Source organism: Globicephala melas, chromosome 10, assembly GCF_963455315.2.
Source record: "Globicephala melas chromosome 10, mGloMel1.2, whole genome shotgun sequence".
In the NCBI taxonomy this organism is placed as follows: Eukaryota; Metazoa; Chordata; class Mammalia; order Artiodactyla; family Delphinidae; genus Globicephala; species Globicephala melas.
This window is the reverse complement of record NC_083323.1, coordinates 16,815,477-16,834,377: the sequence shown is the minus strand read 5'-3', so window position 1 is coordinate 16,834,377 and position 18,901 is coordinate 16,815,477. Positions and strand designations below refer to the sequence as shown.

The 18,901-nt window shown below is 32.9% G+C and overlaps 1 protein-coding gene across 3 annotated transcripts in view; it reads left to right on the top strand.

Moving 5' to 3' along the window:
* Nucleotides 1–18,901, top strand: part of WASHC4 (WASH complex subunit 4) — a 52,374-nt gene that overhangs the window by 25,423 nt on the left and 8,050 nt on the right. For all 3 annotated transcript variants that reach the window (XR_004039304.3, XM_030856190.3, XM_030856189.3), the window contains exons 16-29: nt 704–811; nt 1,324–1,470; nt 1,595–1,674; nt 3,016–3,121; nt 3,677–3,793; nt 4,946–5,114; nt 5,392–5,546; nt 7,250–7,324; nt 9,022–9,126; nt 11,703–11,837; nt 13,734–13,842; nt 15,941–16,007; nt 16,508–16,594; nt 18,525–18,672. Coding sequence is in view for 2 of the 3 variants with exons in the window: in XM_030856190.3 (XP_030712050.1) it covers nt 704–811; nt 1,324–1,470; nt 1,595–1,674; nt 3,016–3,121; nt 3,677–3,793; nt 4,946–5,114; nt 5,392–5,546; nt 7,250–7,324; nt 9,022–9,126; nt 11,703–11,837; nt 13,734–13,842; nt 15,941–16,007; nt 16,508–16,594; nt 18,525–18,672 (1,608 nt within the window). In the remaining variant the exon portion in view is untranslated. The remainder of the gene's footprint in view (nt 1–703; nt 812–1,323; nt 1,471–1,594; nt 1,675–3,015; nt 3,122–3,676; nt 3,794–4,945; nt 5,115–5,391; nt 5,547–7,249; nt 7,325–9,021; nt 9,127–11,702; nt 11,838–13,733; nt 13,843–15,940; nt 16,008–16,507; nt 16,595–18,524; nt 18,673–18,901) is intronic.

Here is an 18,901-nt window from a genome sequence, read left to right as displayed (position 1 = left end):
TTGCTATTATAAAAATGTTGCCATTTTTGTATGTCTCTTGGTGTAATTGTGCAGAAGTTTTTCTGAAGTATTGTATATCTGTGAGTGGATTGCTGGGTTCTGTGATATGTACATAATCAGCTTTTCAAGATGATGCCAGATTGTTTTCCCAAGTAGTTCTATCAGTTTACACACCTTCCACAATATATTAGACTTCCCATTGTTCCCTAACTGACCAACATTGGTATCGTCGGCCTTTTGTGTGTGTGTGCACGTGCACATTGGTGTTTATAAATGATTTTATACTTAACATTCATTTCTCTGATTGTTAATGATGGTGTCTTGTCTAATACTGTTAACTGTGTTTCTTTTGTGAAAAATATATTCATGTCTTTTGTTCAGTTATCTATTGAAATTTTTGCCTTTTTTAAAAAAAAGTGTTTAATTTGTTTGGTGTCTTTACATATTCTGTGTACTAATCCCTTGTGTGTGGCAGATATTTTCTCATACGTTGGCTTGTCTTTTAATTTTCTTTATAGTGACTTTTGATAAATAGAAATCATTAATTTAATATAGTTGAATTTACCAGTCTTATCCTTTATGGTAGTGCTTTTTGCATCTCATTTACAAATGTCTTACCTAGCTCAAGGTTATAAAGATATGCTATAATTTTACCTAAACGTTTTGAGTTGATTTTCATAAAATCACTTGTGATTCTTTTTAGGCGATAGAACATATGTTCTACAGGAGAAGCCTGGTTGTGGCTGATTCAGTCTCACATATAACACAGCACCTTCAGCATCAGGCTCTTAATTCTATTTCCGTGGCCAAGGTATGAAAGTTCGTATGTATTCAGCATAATTATATCATCTTTCTTTTGCCCTTCCTGGTGTTTTATTTGTGTTTTCTAGTTAAACCTGTGTACTCCATTTCTTCAAACACAGTATTCTTGGTTATTATCTCCATGGTATTTTATGATTTTGCTTAGAGTGATCAGGGTTATCTTTACTCTGAACTTGTAGCATTAATACAGTTCTATTAAAAAATGACATATTATGCATTTTTAAAATATGATGCATCTTCTTTTAAGAAATGATTTTCTTATTACATCAATACGGTAATTTTGAAGTATGCCTAGTAATTTGCTGTCCCTGACAGTGCTCAGCGATAATGTTATGGCAGTAAAGCATCTAACATTATCACAAGAAGCTGAACGGGGAAAGTATTTGTCTAAGTGCTCTTAAATTGAATCATGGAAAAGATAACTGAGAAATTTTTCTTCTGCATCTTTTGTTATTGCCTCGGATTTAAAGCTGATATTTCCTGTTTTCTTTTATCTTTAAGAAAAGAGTAATTTCTGACAAAAAATATAGTGAACAGCGTCTTGATGTGCTCTCTGCTCTAGTTTTGGCTGAAAACACTCTAAATGGACCAAGCACAAAGCAACGACGACTTATTGTTTCTTTGGCACTAAGTGTTGGCACACAAATGGTAAGTGTATTGCTATTATTTATGGAATAAAAGTGAGATCTGAGGTTTCACACTTCCCTTATTACTGACCTAAGAAACCTGTCTTACAAGTGCAATTTCTCTGCCTTTTTCCCCTCCCTGATAGAAAACATTTAAAGATGAAGAACTCTTTCCGCTTCAAGTAGTCATGAAAAAGCTGGATCTTATCAGTGAACTTAGAGAAAGGTAAGTAGGTATATGTAATGATACTCAAAAGATAGGGGTAATGGAAACATCAGGGCTTTTTTTTTTTTTAAGGATAGCAAGACAAGGAATATAACTTAGGTAGACCATTAGTTCCTTTTCATAACTTCTTTAGCGTGACTAAAAGTAGACTGTGACAAGCGATCATATTTCTTTAACTTTGCTTCTACAGTAAGGATGTAGCTTTTGGAAGAACTCACATGAGAAAATATGATATAGCCCTTAGAGCATCCGGCAGACCCTGGAACATTATTGTGATTGTTGTGATGTGTATCTGTGATGGACTTAAAATTGCTGCTTTATAACAAGACTTCATCTATTTGTGAGAGACTTAGAGCCATCTGACATAGTCTTCTGTAATTTTATTTGGGGCATGAATTTGAATTACATTGTTGGGTAGCCAATCACTAAGATGAATTAGGTTTTGGAAGCGTTATTTATATAGCTCCTGTGGCTTTATTGTTTTCTTTTTATTAAGCAAGCAGTAAGTTTCTTAATGGGAAAGTGGGTCTTCTGAATTTTGATTCCCAGCCGAATTAAGGTTTCAGCACAATTTGTATTTAATGCTCATATTTGTAACATGATGTTTTTGTTGTTCTGAGAAGCTCAGATTTTTGTAGTTAGTGGCATTTAACTTTCCACCCTTGGTAGAAATACTGAGCCTTCTTTACTCTAAGATACTTAATGATCATTTTGTTGCCTGATAATGTGTGAGATAGTCACTTAGCACAGATTATAGACAGGTTGAGTGCGACTGGTTTTTGTTGTTGTTGTCATTGTTTTGGTCACAGTTTTTTGAAAAGTCTCCGTTTCAGCTTTGAGACAGGTGCATGTGATGCAGGTCTTGTAAGTCTAGTCATATCAAATAATATTGAAAATAAATTTATTTTAAACTCAAAGTTATCTGTATATATTTTTTAATACCTTTATTGGAGTATAATTGCTTTACAATGTTGTGTTAGTTTCTGCTGCACAACAAAGTGAAAGAGCTGTAAGTATACATATATCTCCATATCCCCTCCCTCTTTAGCCTCCCTCCCACTCTCCCTATCCCACCCTATATTGTTTCTTAAGTATGCTTTAAAACTGAAGTGTATTTGCAGAATTCTGACAGTGTCGGGTATTGGAGTGTTTTGTTACTGTTGTTCAATTTGAAAAATACTTATTTTGTGGCTTTTCTATACTAATTTTGGGTTAAATGATGTAAGGAAAACAAAAGAGTAAGACAGAGCTTTTACCCTTATGATACATAATGTCATTCCTCTTATTATTTTTTGGGGTTACTTCAATTTTGGTACCACTAATTATTACTTTACATTGTAGAGTACAAACACAATGTGACTGTTGTTTTTTATACTGGCATCGAGCTGTCTTCCCAATTTATTTAGACGATGTATATGAAAATGCTGTTGATGCAGCCAGATTACATGTAAGTAAAGAATAATGTAAAGAATAAACCCATCATTTTTTTTGTCACTGTGTAAACCACTTTAATTAATTTTAAAATAGATCATTTAATAAACTTTTAAAACTGCTGATGCTGTTTTTTAATAGTGCTATGCATATTCAATAAAATTTATATAGTCTTAGATAAATTTTATATTACTACTAATGAATTAATATATATTTCACTCTTCTCATATTCCTAATCATTCTCATTGCACTGGGTTTTAGTTTGTGTCAAAATAATATGACTTATTTGTCAGTAAGTTATATGTTGTTCAGATCTTTCCATTTCTTTATGGAAATGAGTGTATTTGAATGATCAAGGTAGGAAAAGGATAAGTTAATGTGCATTTTTTGTATACTTAAAGTATATGCTTCTGAGAATAAAATTTAGCTCTTACTTAGGAAAGTAAGATAGTCATGTGTAAAAAAGCCTTCAGATTGAGGTTTTGTCTTTTAAGGCAGGTGATTAACCTTTGTAATATAATTTAGAAATGTAATTTTTCTAAATTCATGTACATTCTACTTTTCATCTTAGTACATGTTCAGTGCTTTACGTGACTGTGTACCTGCTATGATGCATGCAAGGCATTTAGAGTCCTATGAAGTACTTCTGGATTGCTATGACAAGGAAATCATGGAAATTTTAAATGAGGTAACATATTTTGAGATTGAAAAGCTTAAAACATGTCTAGAATGCAATGTTTAGAAAAACTTTTTGGATTGAAGCAGGCTTTCACAAATTTAAGATTATTATTGTAAATCACAAAGGAACTATCACTATTGTGCTAAATTGGTCTTTAATTCCTAATTTTTAATATAGAAATCCAGGAATTTGGAAAACTTTTTTTTACTTTAGTAAGTAGTATATTTGAATTTAAAGTTCTGTTTGTTAGAAGAATACAAATGGAAAAGTTGGTTTGACTATTGTCTGCAGCTAATAGTCATATAGTTAAGGTAACTTAACTATTAATGTTTTATTGAATTTCATTTGGAAAGCTAATGACTGAAATATTTTATCTTTAAAAGTATAAAGCCTATTACTTGTGTAACAGATAATTTGCAATATAGTACATCCGTCCCTGTTTTAATGAAGTGTGTATTATAAACACTGATATCTTTAAAATTAAATTTCCAACTAGCAGTATTTTTATATGGAGGGAGGAATTAAAAATGAGTAAACTTCACAATATAAACCTTATATAGGTTTGATAAAATTGTGCAATTTTTAAATATAATTTCTCATATTAAATACTTGTATTTAGAAAATAAGATACATGTCTGGCCAGTACTTAGAACCCCGTGGTACACCAGAAAAAATGATTAATTTCATTGCCTTTAGCTCAATGAGTTTTGTGATTTTTTTTTAATGATTATTACAAGGAAGCTTTAAAAAATTTTTCTCTCTTGCATATTCTCAGGACCTTTCCTCCTTTGTTGCCAGTTTCTATAAATTTTTTGCTTCAAATTGTATATTCATGTTCCTTGTAATGAAGCCATCCGACGTTAGCTTTTGATTTCTTTTTCAAGGGTGTTATACTTAAAATACTAATGAATTCATTAGAACTCATCTAACTGCTCCCTGGTCAAAAATAATCATTGATTTCAATAGATAGCAAAATAATTTCACTCTCCCAATAAAATAATATTTTACCATAGAGTATTTAGACTCTTAAACCAGTTTGACACATTTTTTCATCATTGCACAGATATTAAAACTCTAACAGTGAGAACATAGACACCTAGAAGAATAATACAATTAGAATATTACTTTGAAAAATTAAGATAGCAATTCTTTTGTGAATAGCATTTGCTGGACAAGTTGTGCAAAGAAATAGAGAAGGACCTGCGACTTTCTGTGCATACTCATTTAAAGCTGGATGACAGAAACCCTTTCAAAGTTGGCATGAAAGACCTGGCCCTTTTTTTCTCTCTGAATCCAATTCGGTTTTTCAATCGTTTCATTGACATTCGAGGTGAGTGTTCTGGTTTCCTTCTTAGGGTCATATTCTATATCTGTTTGCCCTGTTAAAGAGCAAATAACAAAAACGAAACCTTGAGAAAATCTTTCTTTGTATTAGTGCATTTATTCTTGAATTCCTTTTTGTTTCTTCATTTTTATTTTCCTAGCACCTTATTTTAAAGGAAGAAATTTAATGTTCAAAGACAGGTTGTTTCCTTTTTAGTTTCATTTCTCTTCCTTTCCTGCTGTTCATGAATCAGAAAAGTTTTGATTGGTTTTTTTTTTTTAAGCTTATGTAACTCACTACCTAGACAAGACTTTCTACAATCTAACGACAGTAGCTCTTCACGACTGGGCCACTTACAGTGAAATGAGAAATTTAGCTACTCAGCGTTATGGATTGGTTATGACCGAGGCACATCTTCCTAGTCAGACTTTGGAACAGGTATAGTATAAACTGTTCTTGGTATAGTCTGATTGTAGCATGATAACAGTATTTCTCTAAGAAAAATTCTTTCTTCTTATTTTATTTAGTACATGTTTATATTCCAAGAAAAAACCTCACACTTGAGAAGAATAAAAAATTAGATGGTGCTAAATTGCTTTATGAAAGAATTTACCACAGCCTTCCAAATGTTTATACTTTTCCTTTTGTTGAAAATTTGAAATATACATAGATTTATATACAGCTTTTCGGAAACGTGTCGGGATAGTGAAGTGACTTCTGCCGAATTCTAAAAAGTTTAATCAAGGTGACAGTTAAGGATTTTAAACCTAAATACAATATATAAGCTTTAATGTCTTAGAAAATTGGTTAAATTTATGTAATTGTATTTGTCTTAAAATGAGGAGTGCAAACAAGTATTTAGGTTTACTAATTCAATAAGCTGATTTACAGTATGGCAGTATGTCATGAGTGCAAAGGTTTGTTTTCAGTTAATGTGCATGTAATTCTTTCTAAGATAATCCAGATAATATTTACCAAGAAATCGTAATTCAGTTCCAAAAGTTGAAGATCATAATTTTTCATTCATCTTACTGCATATATAGGGACCAATTGCAGGATCAGTTTGTATATCCTTTCATTCATTTATTTATAAATTTAATATTTACTGAAAACATGCTAGACACTGAACTACATTTAGGGATACAAAAATAAATAAAAACAGTCTCAGCTCATGTGGGAGAAAAAAAATGAGTAAATGAATTTTTAGATTAAAACATGAGAAAATTTATAATAAAAGCTTAATCAAAGGGGTATTGTGATATTACTTTGACCCCCAATTAGAAAAGCTGTGGAACAGTTTGTATGATACCATTAGGTATTAGAGTAATAACTGAAGAAAGAAGGATTCTTGTTAGGTAACTTGTATATTAAAAGTGGTCTAGTATGATTAAAAGAAGCATAAGGATTTGGAATTAGATTTTTTTAAATCCCTGGGTTCTGCCTCTTGCTAGTTTCCTTGCGGAACTCCCTTAGCTTCATTTTCTTCAGCTGTGGAATTAAGAATAATACCTTATATTGGCGAATTCCATATAAAGAACCTTGCACAATGCCTGAAAAATAGTATATATTTTATAAATGTATACTGTTTATATATAATACACATATTCTGGCTATTACATATAGAATAATAGCCAGAATCTGGCTGTTATTTTAGAATCTTTTAGAATCTAAAATAGAATTCTAAAATAATTAGAATTCTAAAATAGAATTTTAAAATAATTAGAATTCTAAAATAGAATTCTAAAATTCTAAAATCTAAAATAGATTCTAAAATCTATTTTTATAATCTGGTCGTTAGTTTACTTTGCAAAAAATATAGAAAAGATCCTTGGGAAGACAAATATTCTCAAGAGTGGTGGCAAAATGATTGTGAGTCATGGATCTTTGAAATTTTAAATTTAACTGTTCCTGTCTACACAAAAGGAATAAGATAACAAGCAGTCAGATTTCCCCAAGCAGATAGTCCTAACTGTACATGTCTGAAGGCTCTTTTTAACCTTTGGTTGTACTTTTTGTATAGTTGTTCTTTAAAATAATTTTAAAATATTGGGAGACTTGATATAAGCAGTAAGTCACTATGTTGATATGTCTGATTACTTTAAACTAATAATAATAGAACTTCTTTGTGGATTGTTTTATAGGGCCTGGATGTCTTGGAAATTATGAGAAACATTCATATATTTGTGTCTCGATACCTCTATAATCTCAACAATCAAGTGAGTGAGTTTCAGAAAAAAATTTTTTTATATCTTTATTGGAGTATAATTGCTTTACAATGTTGTGTTAGTTTCTGCTATACAGCAAAGTCAATCAGCTATGTGTATACATATATCCCCATATCCCCTCCCTCTTTAGCCTCCCTCCCACCCTCCCTATCCCACCCCTCTAGGTTGTCACAAAGCATTGAGGTGATCTCCCTGTGCTATGCACCAGCTTCCCACTAGCCATCCATTTTACATTTGGTAGTGTATATATGTCAGTGCTACTCTCTCACTTTGTCCCAGCTTCCCCTTCCCCCCACACCCATGTCCTCAAGTCCATTCTCTACGTCTGTGTCTTTATTCCTGCCCTGCCACTAGGTTCATCAGTACCATTTTTTTAGATTCCATATATGTGCATTGGCATATGCTATTTGTTTTTCTCTTTCTGACTGACTTCACTCTGTATGACAGAGTCTAGGTCCACCCACCTCATTACAAATAACCCAGTTTTGTTCCTTTTTACAACTGAATAATAGTCCATTGTATAAATGTGCCACATCTTCTTTATCTATTCATCTGTTGATGGAGATTTAGGTTGCTTCCATGACCTGGCTATTGTAAATAGTGCTGCAGTGAGCATTGTGGTACATGACTCTTTTTGAATTACGGTTTTCTCAGGGTATATGCCCAGTACTGGGATTGCTGGGTCATATGGTAGTTCTACTTTTAATTTTTTAAGGAACCTCCATACTGTTCTCCATAGTGGCTGTATCAATTTACATTCCCACCAACAGTGCAGGAGAGTTCCCTCCCTTTTCTCCACACCCTCTCCAGCATTTTTTGTTTGTAGATTTTTTGATGATGGCCATTCTGACTGGTGTGAGGTGATACCTCACTGTGGTTTTGATTAGCATTTCTCTGATGATTAGTGATGTTGAGCATCCTTCCATGTGTTTGTTGGCAATCTGTATATCTTCTTTGGAGAAATGTCTATTTAGGTCTTCTACCCATTTTTGGATTTGGTTGTTTGTTTTTTTGATATTGAGCTGCATGAGCTGCTTGTATATTTTGGAGATTAATCCTTTGTCAGTTGCTTTGTTTGCAAATATTTTCTCCCATTCTGCGGGTTGTCTTTTTGTCTTGTTTATGGTTTCGTTTGCGGTGCAAAAGCTTTTAAGTTTCATTAGGTCCCATTTGTTTATTTTTGGTTTTGTTTCCATTACTCTAGGAGGTGGGTCAAAAAGGATCTTGCTGTGATTTATGTCACAGAGTGTTTTCCTCTACGAGTTTTATAGTGTCTGGCCTTACATTTAGGTCTTTAATCCATTTTAAGTTTATTTTTGTGTATGGTGTTAGGAAGTGTTCTAATTTCATTCTTTTACATGTAGCTGCACCACTTATTGAAGAGGCTGTCTTTTCTCCATTGTGTATTCTTGCCTCCTTTGTCAAGGATAAGGTGACCATAATGTGCGTGCAAGAAAAATTTTTTTAATGTAGAAAGGCTGAGGGGCAAAGAATTGATTCTCAATAGTGCAAGTTAGTAAAATAAAGAAGACAAAAAATAATTGTTTAGAGATCATCTTGTTTATTCTTTTGCTTTGACTGTATTATCATTTTGAATGACTTTTCAATTATCTTTAATAAAATAAAATTGTAAAATTCTTGGGTTAACTGGCCAGTGTTTGCTACTGATTGTGTTTGTTTCATTACAGATTTTTATTGAACGAACAAGCAATAACAAACATTTGAACACTATTAACATTCGGCATATTGCTAATTCAATTCGAACACATGGCACAGGAATCATGAATACAACAGTAAGAACCTTCTGGGAGGGAGGTTGTGTGGGTAATAGACCCCTGTTGAATTTGGTAGTTTGAAAAGTAGTTTTTTTCATCAAATATTCTGGTAAATATACATTATTGCTTGTTTATATTATACCTTAATCTCCATTTTTCTGTTTGGTATAATTAAAATGTCTGTCACTGAAATTGTGTTAGATGTCATGGAAGCTTTGTAATTCAAAAGGCACCTTAGGGACTTCCTTGGCGGGCCAGTGGCTAAGACTTCTCCTTCCAATGCAGGTGGTGTGAGTTTGATCCCTGGTCGGGGAGCTAAGATGCCACATGCCTCGCAGCCAAAAAATCCAAAACATAAAACAGAAGCAGTATTGTAACAAATTCAATAAAGACTTTAAAAATGGTCCACATCAAAAAAATCTTAAAAACAAAAAAAGGCACTTTAGAATGTTTTACTGTCTTAAGATCATCATTATAAATAACATTGGAGATTTGAGGACATCAGCATTAAGTATATATCTGGGTGGATTGTTTGATATTTTCTGTAAGTTGCTTCTGAAAGCAAATCATTGATAGTTTATTTAACATCAGTCATGTTCTTTTTTTGGGAGGGCGTTTACTAGTTATTTGATATCTATAAAAATAGCAATTTTCTGAAAAAATATCTTGAATCTTCTTAGAAATGGGCATTCAGTCACTTGCAAGAATCATTTGAGCTTATATGCTATGTTTCCTTCAATGGAAAAAGAGAAGTCTTTAAATTTACCTGGTTTTCAGGCCACAGTTTCTCCTTGAGGAAAGAAGAATGCAAATGTTTAAACAGTAAAGTGTTCTTAAGCATATTTGAGTAAGGGAATAGGAAGAAGTTACATGACTGGAAAGTTACATAGGGACCATTTTAGTGTAGTGGGGAAGCCATTGAAGTCTTTGAGCTGATAAGTAATGTGATTGGAGCTCTGTTAGTGGTTATCAATAGAGGAAGGGGCCATAGGTAGTCAGAGTTTCAAATTTAAAACAAGGAGTTATCCATGTAGAGATGTCTGAGCCTTTCAGGATGAATAAACTCTGAACCTTTAAGGATCAAACTCTTCTTTGACCTCATCTGTCAAACACTCATTCATGTAACAGATATAATTACGCTCATATTTTATGTGTCTCAGGCACTGTGCTGGGCACTGGGATAAGAAAAACAGACATTTCCTGCTGTCATAGTAATTGTACTCTAGCAGGAAAAACAGTTGTTAATCAGTTAACCACACTAATGAATGTAAATTCCTGATGTCTGGTGATGATGAGGTGAGCATAGAAGAAATAAGAGTTACCTGGCAGAGTTACCCACTCTTAAGAATGGAAAGGGTATGGGCTTCCCTGGTGGCGCAGTGCTTAAGAATCTGCCTGCCAGTGCAGGAGACACAGGTTCGAGCCCTGGTCTGGGAAGATCCCACACGCCGCGGAGCAACTAAGCCCGTGCACCACAACTACTGAAGCCCATGCACCACAACTAGTGAAGCCCACGCACCATAGAGCCCGTGCTCGGCAACAAGAGAAGCCACCACAATGAGAAGCCTGCGCACCACAACGAAGCGTAGCCCCCGTTCGCCGCAACTAGAGAGAGCCCGTGCAGCAACAAAGACCCAACGCAGCCATGAATGAATAAATAAATAAGTGTATGGAAAAGAATGGAAAGGGTAAAGAAGAGACTACTAAGACTACTACTGCTGAGGAGATCAAGAAAAAGCAATGTTTAAGCCACAAGAAAAGTTCTGAGAAAGCACACATTTATATAACTGGGTGATGAAGACTGTTACAAAGGGCATACTTGTGCAAAAATAATTAGTAATATTTGAGGGTGGTGGGGATGGAAATTAGTACAAGGCTTTCATCTATAGGTCAGAATTAATCTTGTTATTTTGACTTTAATCTCAGCTCCAATCCTACTTTTTCCAGTGTTTTCTGAGTCTAGGTCAGGGCCTTTTAACCCATTCTCAGAACACCTATACTTCTCATTTTAGAAATTATTGCAGTTGAGATATAATAGTTTATTTAACATATACTTGTCTTAAAATGCCTGTCCTGCTAGAATATACACTTCATGATGATGACCATGTCTAGCATGAGAGCAGGTACATTGCCTTGTACATAAGAGGTGCTCAAAATATTTATGGATAAATAATTGAATGTTTACCCTCTTCCTTCAGGAAAGGTCTCTTGCACCATGTTTCTTACTTTAGTATCGTTTTAGACATGTAGATTAGTAATAAGTAATCTTATGAATGGTGGAACATAGAAGCTTCTGAGTGTGGTTTATGACTTGAAAACTAGAGCGTCAAATCTGGTTTATGATTCTCACTATAGCTCTTAGTCTTATTATGAAAGTATTTTCCATTTTTTTAATTTCTTTTTTCCTTTTGTGTCATAAAAATAAGGGGAGCTTTTAGAAAGCTCTGTAAACTTGGGCAAAAAAAACTTCATTTATTTAAATAATTCAGGTCCAACATGAATTAGACTTTATAAATAGATTATTTTATTCAGTAATATTGATTTGAAATTAATTTTCATAACATTCTCCAATTTTTGAAATTTTAATTTTATAGGTTAATTTCACCTACCAGTTTTTGAAAAAGAAGTTCTATATATTTAGCCAATTTATGTATGATGAACATATCAAATCCAGATTGATTAAAGATATTCGGTTTTTCAGGGAAATCAAGGACCAAAATGATCATAAGGTATTTTTATGTCTTCTTTTTAAGGTAGTTTGATTTAACTGTTGAGTATATAAGCATACCTTACATTACTGTGCTCTGCTTTATTGTGCTTCTCAGATACTGCCTTTCTTACAAATTTGTTTGTGGCAAACCTGTGTTTTCAGATGATGGTTAGCATTTTTTAGTAATAAAGTATTTTTAAATTAAGGCATGTACATTTTTTTACACATAATGGTATTGCACACTTAATAGACTGCAGTGCAATGTAAACATAACTTTTATATGCACTGGGAAACCAAAAAATTCATGTTACTTTATTGCGATATTTGCTTCATTGTGGTGGTCTTGAACCAAACCTGCAGTATCTCCAAGGTTTGCCTGTATGGCAAATGTTTATGCTAAAATTCATTTTGGGTTTTTCTTCTCTTGGGTTGTTTTTTTCTTTATTATTTTTCACATAACGTCTCCTTGATTTGGCTTCCTATTTTCTATATTTTCCCTTGCAATTTCTTACTCTTTGCATTCACTGTAAACAAAAGTGTAAGGAAAAATTAAATGATCAATGTAGTCAGGTGTTACCTTTCTTTCTTTTAAAGTAATACACAAGCAGAACATACTCATTTTGAAACATTTAGGCAATATAGAGTGCATAAACTAAATCTCCTCCTTCATTTCTCTTTCCTTCCAGTTCCATTTTCTGGAGGCAGTTGCTATTAACAGTGTCATGTGATGCCCTCCAGATGTCTGTGTGATAAACATGTATTTGTGCATTACAAATACTGCTTTTTTTTCTTAACAAAAATGGACTAAAACTAAACATACTGTTTTGCGGTGTGCTTATCACATGTCAGTACCTATAGGTGTACCTCATTCTTTTAAAGAGTTGATAGTAAAGATGTATACTGTAACTCCTTTAACCTTCTCCTACTGAGTGGATATTTAGTTTTTTCTGTGTTACAAATGGTGCTACACATAACATCTTCGAACATTTATCTGTGTGTTCAAATATTTTTGAAAGATTCCTTGAAGAGGAAAAGGGCAAAGAATATGAGTATTTAAAATTCTGATACATATTGCCAAGTACTCTAAAAATACTGTACCAACTGACAGTCCCATCTATAATTTATAAGAATGTCATTTTCCCTTCACCCTCAGGGCTAAGTTTTCCCATAGTGAAATGAAGAATTGCAAGTGGTAACAGTACAGAGGCATATAGCCATGTGGATGGAGAACCAACAGGCTTAGATGGATCTTAACGTTTGATGTGCCGCATCCAGAACTGTCTTAAGCATCACCTAGTTCCAGGCCTTTTATACACTAGTTTAGTTCTTTTCAGTGTCAGAGCGGCAAAATATTACTTTCTGGTGAAATAATTATTAAAATTACAGATTACAGTTATCAGTACAAAATTATATTCACTCATCTTTATTGGAACAGAAGTTACTAGTGTTTAGAGAAATAAATAATAATACTGTTGTTGGATAAGTATTGTTTCCATTTTTTATTAATATAAAATGATTAATTTTCTAAATCTTTTAATGGGCTAAGACTTGAAAAATTATAAACCCCTGATACTTCTCAGGCCATGGAAACTTGGTCACACATTTCTGAACAAATGTTTCTAGGAGGAATTGATTTCTTTTATCTATCTGACAGAGTTGTTGGGTCTAGGGAGACAAATAATGTTGGTGGAAAACCTAAAGTTGGTGGCATTAATAATTATTCTCCTTATTTAATTTGTATTTACCTTGAATATTGGTAGTTTTGTGCTATAAATTTTTTGTCATTAGACTTCAGTGACTTTTTTTAAGCACAATGGAAATACAAAATTAGAAAGGACAGTGGTATTGTCATGGTAGGCATTTTATGTTTTAGGGGTCTTTGTTAATAATGGTAGTCTTCAAATTATCTCTCTAGTATCCTTTTGAAAGAGCAGAAAAATTCAATCGAGGCATCAGAAAACTTGGAATAACCCCAGAGGGACAAAGCTACCTTGATCAGTTCAGGCAGCTCATCAGCCAGATTGGTAAGTTATTGTAAAAGTGTTGTTGGGAAATAAAGTACAAACCCCAAGAATCTATCGCATATTTTAAGTATCTCATACGAATAAACTTCAGTATGTGAGTGCCTGAGTTCAGCTTTATCCCACTAATAATTTCCTTTTCTTACTAAAAGTTTTTCAAGTATGATTAGACTGTTGGTGCATAATAATTAAGAGATTGTGGATTAATTTAAATAAATGAAATATTTATAAATAAAATAATATAAATATTTTTGTGGATAAGCTCTTCAGTTAAATTAAAAATATAATAACTAACTCATCTCAAAGGCCATACTCATGGTAAATAGTCAACTGGTAACTATTTATTGGGTACCTACTCTGTTCAAGGCACTGTTTTAGACTTTTTAAAGTTAAGCCTAAATGCAAAGGTGTAAAATGTTTATGTGAAAAGTTAACTAATAATTTTTCTATGCTACATCATTTCATATTTATATATAATTTCTTGAGTTGTCCTTCTGCTTACAAGTAGAACTTGTCTTCTGAAATGTGTAATACTATATTTAAAAACAAGAACTGCATTTAAAAATAATCCTAGATTAAAAAAACTTTATGCTTACTAGAGCTTTTCACATGTATTATCTCTATTAATATCCACACAGTAACCCTTGAGATTGGCACGTAGTCATGTTTTTAAAGATGAAAAAAGAGAAACACAAGAGAGATAAGTGGCTTTGCTGGGACTTTTTTGGCTCCAAGTCCAAAGGTGTTTTGTATTCTTCACAGTTGCAGACACCAAGCAGTTAGTAAATTCTTACTGACTATAATTTGGTAAAATTGTGCCTCCTGAGATTCATTCATTCATTTATCAAACATTTATAAAGGCTCTGTTATACCAGATATTTTTCTAGATGCTGAGAATACAAATAGCCTTTGTTCTAAGGGGCTTTAAGTTTACTAGTGGGAAGGGTGTTATAAGCATTTAGCTAGGTAGTAAAGTCAGTGAGCACTAGCTTAAGTTTTATAAATTAATTGGTTTACATATTAGGCCTTTCTATTTTGTATTAGTACAAGAACTTAGAGAATTTTACCTTAGTAAATTTTTAATTTTAAACAATTTAATAATGAAGTCAAATAAGTACTTTTTTATTCATAGTAATATTTGATGACATATTAGATTGTAAACGCTTGGAGCAATAGTTTTTAACCCTTTCTGAGAATCTGATGAAAACTCTGGATTGATTTTTGTTTTTCCCAGAACAATGCCCATATGCACGTTCACGTACATTTTTGAGTATAGTATACTGGAGTTCAGATGCTCAAAGTCAGAGTCCATGGGCCTCAAATTAAGAGCTGTTTTTCTGGAGCAGTGTTACTTAAAACTTCACTTAATTCGTACACCAGTATGAGTTTTTTCCCCCATGTGAATACTGCCTGGTTGGATTCTGGCTACATTTTGAAGGTAGAGCCAACATAATTTGCCCATTGATTAGATATAAAGTGTGAGAGAAGGGAAAGAGTCAGGGATGACTTCAGCGCATTTGGCCTGAGCTACTGGAAGGATAGAATTGTCAGTTTCTAAGGTAGAAAATATAATTGGGGGTGAAGATCTTGAGTTTGAGTTGAACTTACTAAATTAAAATTTCTCTTAGACATGTAGGTGTAGGCATTGGATAAAAAAGCCTAGAGGAGTAGCCCAGGTTGGAGATATTAGTTTGGGAGGCATCAAATAAGGATTTCTGAATATCACTTCCATCTGTGTGTGTGTATGAGAGTGAGAGAGAGACACAAACACATACTTAATGTGAGTGAAGAAATTATTGATATAGTAATATATTAAAGTGATTTTTTAAAATGTAGTCAGCATTTAATGACTTTACAAGTGAAAGTTACATTTATTTTAAAAATATTTAATATAGATGTATATATATACCTTTATATTTTAAGTGCACAAATATGTAAGTTTTATTTTTATGGAGCAAAAACTGAAGTGTAAAATACAGCAAAATCTCTTGCTACTTAGGAGTGGAAACCTTGTAATTGCTATAAATAACTGTATTCCTGATTATTAGAACTTAGAGTTATTTGTATAAACATCTGATGTTTTTTGTGTGTGGTTTTTAAGGTAATGCTATGGGCTATGTACGGATGATAAGATCTGGTGGGCTTCATTGTAGCAGCAATGCCATTAGGTATGGATGCAAACATATTTTTGCCTTGTTTATGCCATTTAGAAATTTTATGTCATTTAAATATGTCTTTTTTATAAGTAATATTGTAGAGAGGGTTTTTTTCTTTTTTGTTGATACATTTTGAGGTCAAATATGGAAGAAAATCATTAGTTGTACTAGTTAAATTTTTTCTCAAATTTTAAGACTACAGCAGACTGTTGAAAAGCTTTATTTAGTTAACTTATAAATAAAGCTTATAGTTAACTTAAAGTTATAATTTCTTTTATTGGTACAGTTTGTGAATGGTTCTATAGATTACATGATTTTTAAGGATAATTTGATTATTCATATATCTAAAATTCAATTGTGGAACTAAAGTGGTTATATTAATAATATAACTGAAATGCAAAATTCTTTCCAAAGATACAGTTGAAAAATTTAGAGTCTTACAGTACTGCGTTCATATCTGTGCCAGTTGCACATATTTAACTTAATAAATTCCTTCCCAAATTCTTATGTAGATTTGTACCTGATCTTGAAGATATTGTAAATTTTGAAGAACTAGTAAAAGAAGAAGGTCTTGCAGAAGAAACATTAAAAGCAGCTAGGTAATCTAATTTTGGAATAATTTAAATTTGGAGATTTGAAAAGTATATGTTCATTTAAGTGTTAAAGACAAGACTAGAGGGTAATATATAAACTTATATGTCAGTGTTTTTACTCTGCAAGTAATGGTCTCAGTTTATGAAATATAATTTTTTCAAGACTACAGTATTCTGATGCCTTTCCAACTTCCCTAAAAGGAATCTTCTAGACCATGGGTTTCTAATACATGTGACTGTTGAACACTTGACACGTGGCTAGTCCGAATTGAAATGTGCTAAAGTGTAAAGTTCATAACTGATTTTGACGATTTAGTGTTTAAAAAAGAATGCCAAATATCTCATTAATAAAATTCATTTCACTTATTTCTTTTTACTCTTTTTAAATATTTCTATTTGCCAACTAGTATTTCTAGAATACTAGTCCTTCCTTTCATGTAATCTGTAGCAGCAGTGTCCAGTACAGTAGTCACTACCACATGTAGCTGTTGAATACTGGAAATAGGGCTAATGGGACTAGGGAACTGAATTAAAATTTTTATTTCATTTAAATTTAAATAGCTAATGACTATCTTATTGGACAGTGCAGATCTACAGACTATGAGTAAATGGTGATTTTGGTAAACAATTTAAAACTTGAGAGAGGCATGCAGAATTGTTAAGAAAGTCTTTAGAAAACTAAGTTGTAGTATTAATAATTGTAACACTTATTGAGTCAGGCATGAAAGAGCACCACTGGGCAAAGTGGAGACAATTTGAATATCAAAAAGAATAATGGTAGAAATTGCTTATAATACATTGAATTTAAAAAAGAAACCGTGAGTATAGTGATAATAAGAAAAGTTGGAGAAGCAGAGGGAAAGTTCCTTTTTACAGTGCTAGCCAGCTAGTAAATACAGAAGGGATGAGAAAATTTAGGAAAAAAAACAGTTTTGCAACCATCACTGTAATACTTGAAATGAGACAAATCGTCAGTGGGTTCTCAAACATTTTTGGAGAACAGAGTATTCATTCACTATGAAAAAATTATCTCAGAAATTGATTATTAATCACAAAGGGAAAAAACATCTTCACAATGCAGAGACTGATGTATTCCACCTTAACCAAGTGATCAAACTTAGCATCACCAGTAACAGGACATGCTGACATTACAGGGCCCCCTGATGTAATGTAATGGCAAGTACCTATTTTGTATTCTCGCCCAAAATATTTACTCATCAAGTGAAGGAAAGTTCATGGCAGGTGAAGTCATGGAGTTATGAGGTTATGATAATGAATTGATTATCTAAGTGGACATTAAGTCTTCCAGAATGATGAGGAGAACTGGAGTAGGTCTCATAGTCCAAGATAAACACATGTAGAGCAGTGGTTAAAACTGTTATAGATGCCTGCTTTCAGGAGGGGGTAGTTGGGTATAGTTGGATCATGAGTCTCAAAGGAGAGATTTCTAAGACCGTCTAGTGGTGGGGGAATAATAATTTGAAAGTGGTAATAGCTATACATAAGGGATGTAGGAGAAAAAGCAGTTAATGTTTCTGAAGGTTAAGTGGGAAGCTAAGTTCTTCAAAAGGAGATGGGTTTCAGTTGAGGTAAGGAGGTATAGAAGAAGTGTTAGTGAAGAGATTTAAGATGAAAACGAACTTATTCACAATGAAATGGAATTCTACAGGGCTCATTGTGAGAAGAAGAAATAGAAAATTCTATAAAGTTCCAAGAGGCCCTACATATTCTGTTTTAGGGACTAAGTTAATTAAATCATTGATTAGCCTCTGTCCATAAAAAAATGAGTTCATTCTGAACCCCAAGGAAGTTTACTTAGAGATGTCTTATATTTCACATTTTTGAGTGCTCTCATCTAAACTAATGAGAAGTGGATTTTAAAAGCCACATCTTCTTTTGAGAAAGGAACCAAGTAAATAATTTTTTTGCATTTTAGGCATTTGGATTCCGTCCTCAGTGATCACACACGAAATTCTGCCGAAGGCACAGAGTATTTCAAAATGCTTGTGGATGTTTTTGCTCCAGAATTTCGAAGGCCGAAGAATATACATCTCCGAAATTTCTATATCATTGTTCCACCTCTGGTGAGTATTTTAGTACCCAAAATGAATTTTTTGAAAAAGTATTAATAAATAGATCCAGTTTTTATTACAGCAGGAAATGCAAACAGACTATATTGTTGACTTTCTGGTTGTAGATAAAACTAAATGTGGTCTCAGTGAATGCGGCCTAGAATTTTTACTTATTAGCTATGTAGAATGAGACTTATTCATAGTTCAGATAGATTCTTATTTGTTCATAACAGCCAGAGAA